Source organism: Suricata suricatta, chromosome 9 (genome assembly GCF_006229205.1).
Source record: "Suricata suricatta isolate VVHF042 chromosome 9, meerkat_22Aug2017_6uvM2_HiC, whole genome shotgun sequence".
NCBI classification, from domain to species: domain Eukaryota; kingdom Metazoa; phylum Chordata; class Mammalia; order Carnivora; family Herpestidae; genus Suricata; species Suricata suricatta.
Window position 1 is genome coordinate 7,630,952 of NC_043708.1, and position 1,812 is coordinate 7,632,763.

At 45.6% G+C, this 1,812-nt stretch overlaps 1 protein-coding gene across 1 annotated transcript in view; it reads right to left on the reverse strand.

Moving 5' to 3' along the window:
• BDKRB1 (bradykinin receptor B1) overlaps positions 1-1,111 on the reverse strand; it is a 2,280-nt gene extending 1,169 nt beyond the window's left edge. Inside the window, exons 1-2 of the mRNA XM_029950949.1 lie at positions 1,089-1,111; positions 95-155 (exon numbers count right to left, since the gene is read on the reverse strand). Of these exons, the coding sequence (XP_029806809.1) occupies positions 95-155; positions 1,089-1,111 (84 nt within the window). The remainder of the gene's footprint in view (positions 1-94; positions 156-1,088) is intronic.
• Positions 1,112-1,812: the final 701 nt, after the last annotated feature.

A 1,812-nucleotide genomic window follows, 5' to 3' on the forward strand; every position in this document is an offset into this window, starting at 1 on the left:
GTGAGATCATGACCTGAGCCGAAGTCAGATGCTCAACTGACTGAGACCCCAGGTGCCCCGCCAGCAGTGGGTGTTGCATCTTGAGCTCCCTAACCCTGCCGGTCACCAGGTGCAGAGAAGGGCACGGGACGGACTGGGACAAGGCCGAGGGCAGTCTGAGGGAACGGACGCACAGACAAGTGTGCAGTTCAGTCTTTAAATATACACATACTGGCCCACACGTAGTAAAGCAAAATAAAGCAGTTTTTATGTTAATGACTGAACATTGAAGAGTCATTGCACATCCAACTCTTGATCGGGCTCAGGTCATGATCTCACGTTTTGTGTGCTGACAGCGCAGAGCCTGCTGGGGGCCCTCTCTCTCCCTGCTCTGCCCTCCCTCCCTCTCCTTCAAAATAAATGAATAATGAAAACAAACGAACAAAGAACATAAGCAAAACAAATTGATGCTGGCACATACCCACGTGCCACAGTCTTGCCTGGCTGTGATACGTCCTTGGCATTTTTCTTAAAGAATGATTTTCTTTTCTAGTGTGGCTTCATCGGTCCACGGAGCTGCTGAAATCTTTGTCTTCAAATTTTATAGCTAATAAATTGAAATTAGCACCTTGAATTGATTCTTCTCTTAGACTAGAATTTATTTGTTTGTTTGTTTGTTTGTTTATCCTGAGCGAGAGAGAGAGTGCATAATCGAGCTAGAGACGGGCAGAGAGAGGGAGAGAGAATCGCAAGCAGGCTTCGCACTGTCGGCGCCTGAGGCGGGGCTCGATCCCACCAACTGTGAGATCCTGACCTGAGCAGAAACCAAGAGTGAGCGCTTAAGGGACTGAACCACGCAGGCGCCCCAGACTAGAATGCATTTAATTAAGAAAATGTCCCCGCTGCAAGGGCTGCGGCACCTGCTAAGCTCGGAGCGAATTCTGCCAGGCAGAGGCCCTATCCAGCTCTGACTCCTCACGTGCAAAATCAGGTAAATATTTCAGCCCAGATGTGTTCACAGGCAATGCCCTAGTTCAGAGTGGCTTTCTTCCACCACTACTGTTACCGGATTAAACTCTACCAACAATCAATAACCAATAGTTACTTACACTTTGAACGCTTTGTCCCACATAGAGGCTGTGGATCCTAGGTTTTCTCAATTTCATCTCATTTCTGTACAGAATGTGAATTTTGCCCAGGTGAGAAGATTCTTCCCACGAACAGCCACAGTCCAAAGCTCACTATGAAATTTTAAAATTAAATCTTGTGTGCCGAGCTCTAATTCTTCAATCATTTCCTCCCTTTTGCAATAAATGCCCTTTATTTGCTGTGTTATACCTTCATTTCAAGGTAATTACAGTCTGCTCAAAGCGCAAAAGCGGGTGTTTTTGGTGCTCCATTTATTGAAGAGCTTGACTAAAGATTTCTAATTGATTGGGAACAAAATATTTTTTAAAAATTTAGAGTTCCGTTTTAACAAACAGCTTAGTAACATTTCCGGGCATTTAGGCTCAAGGTCCCTTAAAAATGATTGATGATGGAACAGCAAAGAAAGGAAACATGTGCCGTCAGGCATTTTTAATTTCCCGTCAACCTCCTTTAAAAAAGCTTGTAGCTCAGTAACTCTGTGTATCCGTCTTTAAATTTTCTAGACTTTGTCACCTCGAACCTCCATTTTAATTGGTAGAATACTGAGGGGCGTCTGGGTGGCTCAGGTGGTTAAGCGTCCGACTTCGGCTCGGGTCATGATCTCGCGGTTTGTGAGTTCGAGCCCCATGTCAAACTCTGTGCTGACAGCTTGGAGCCTGGAGCCTGTCTTCGGATTCTGTGTCT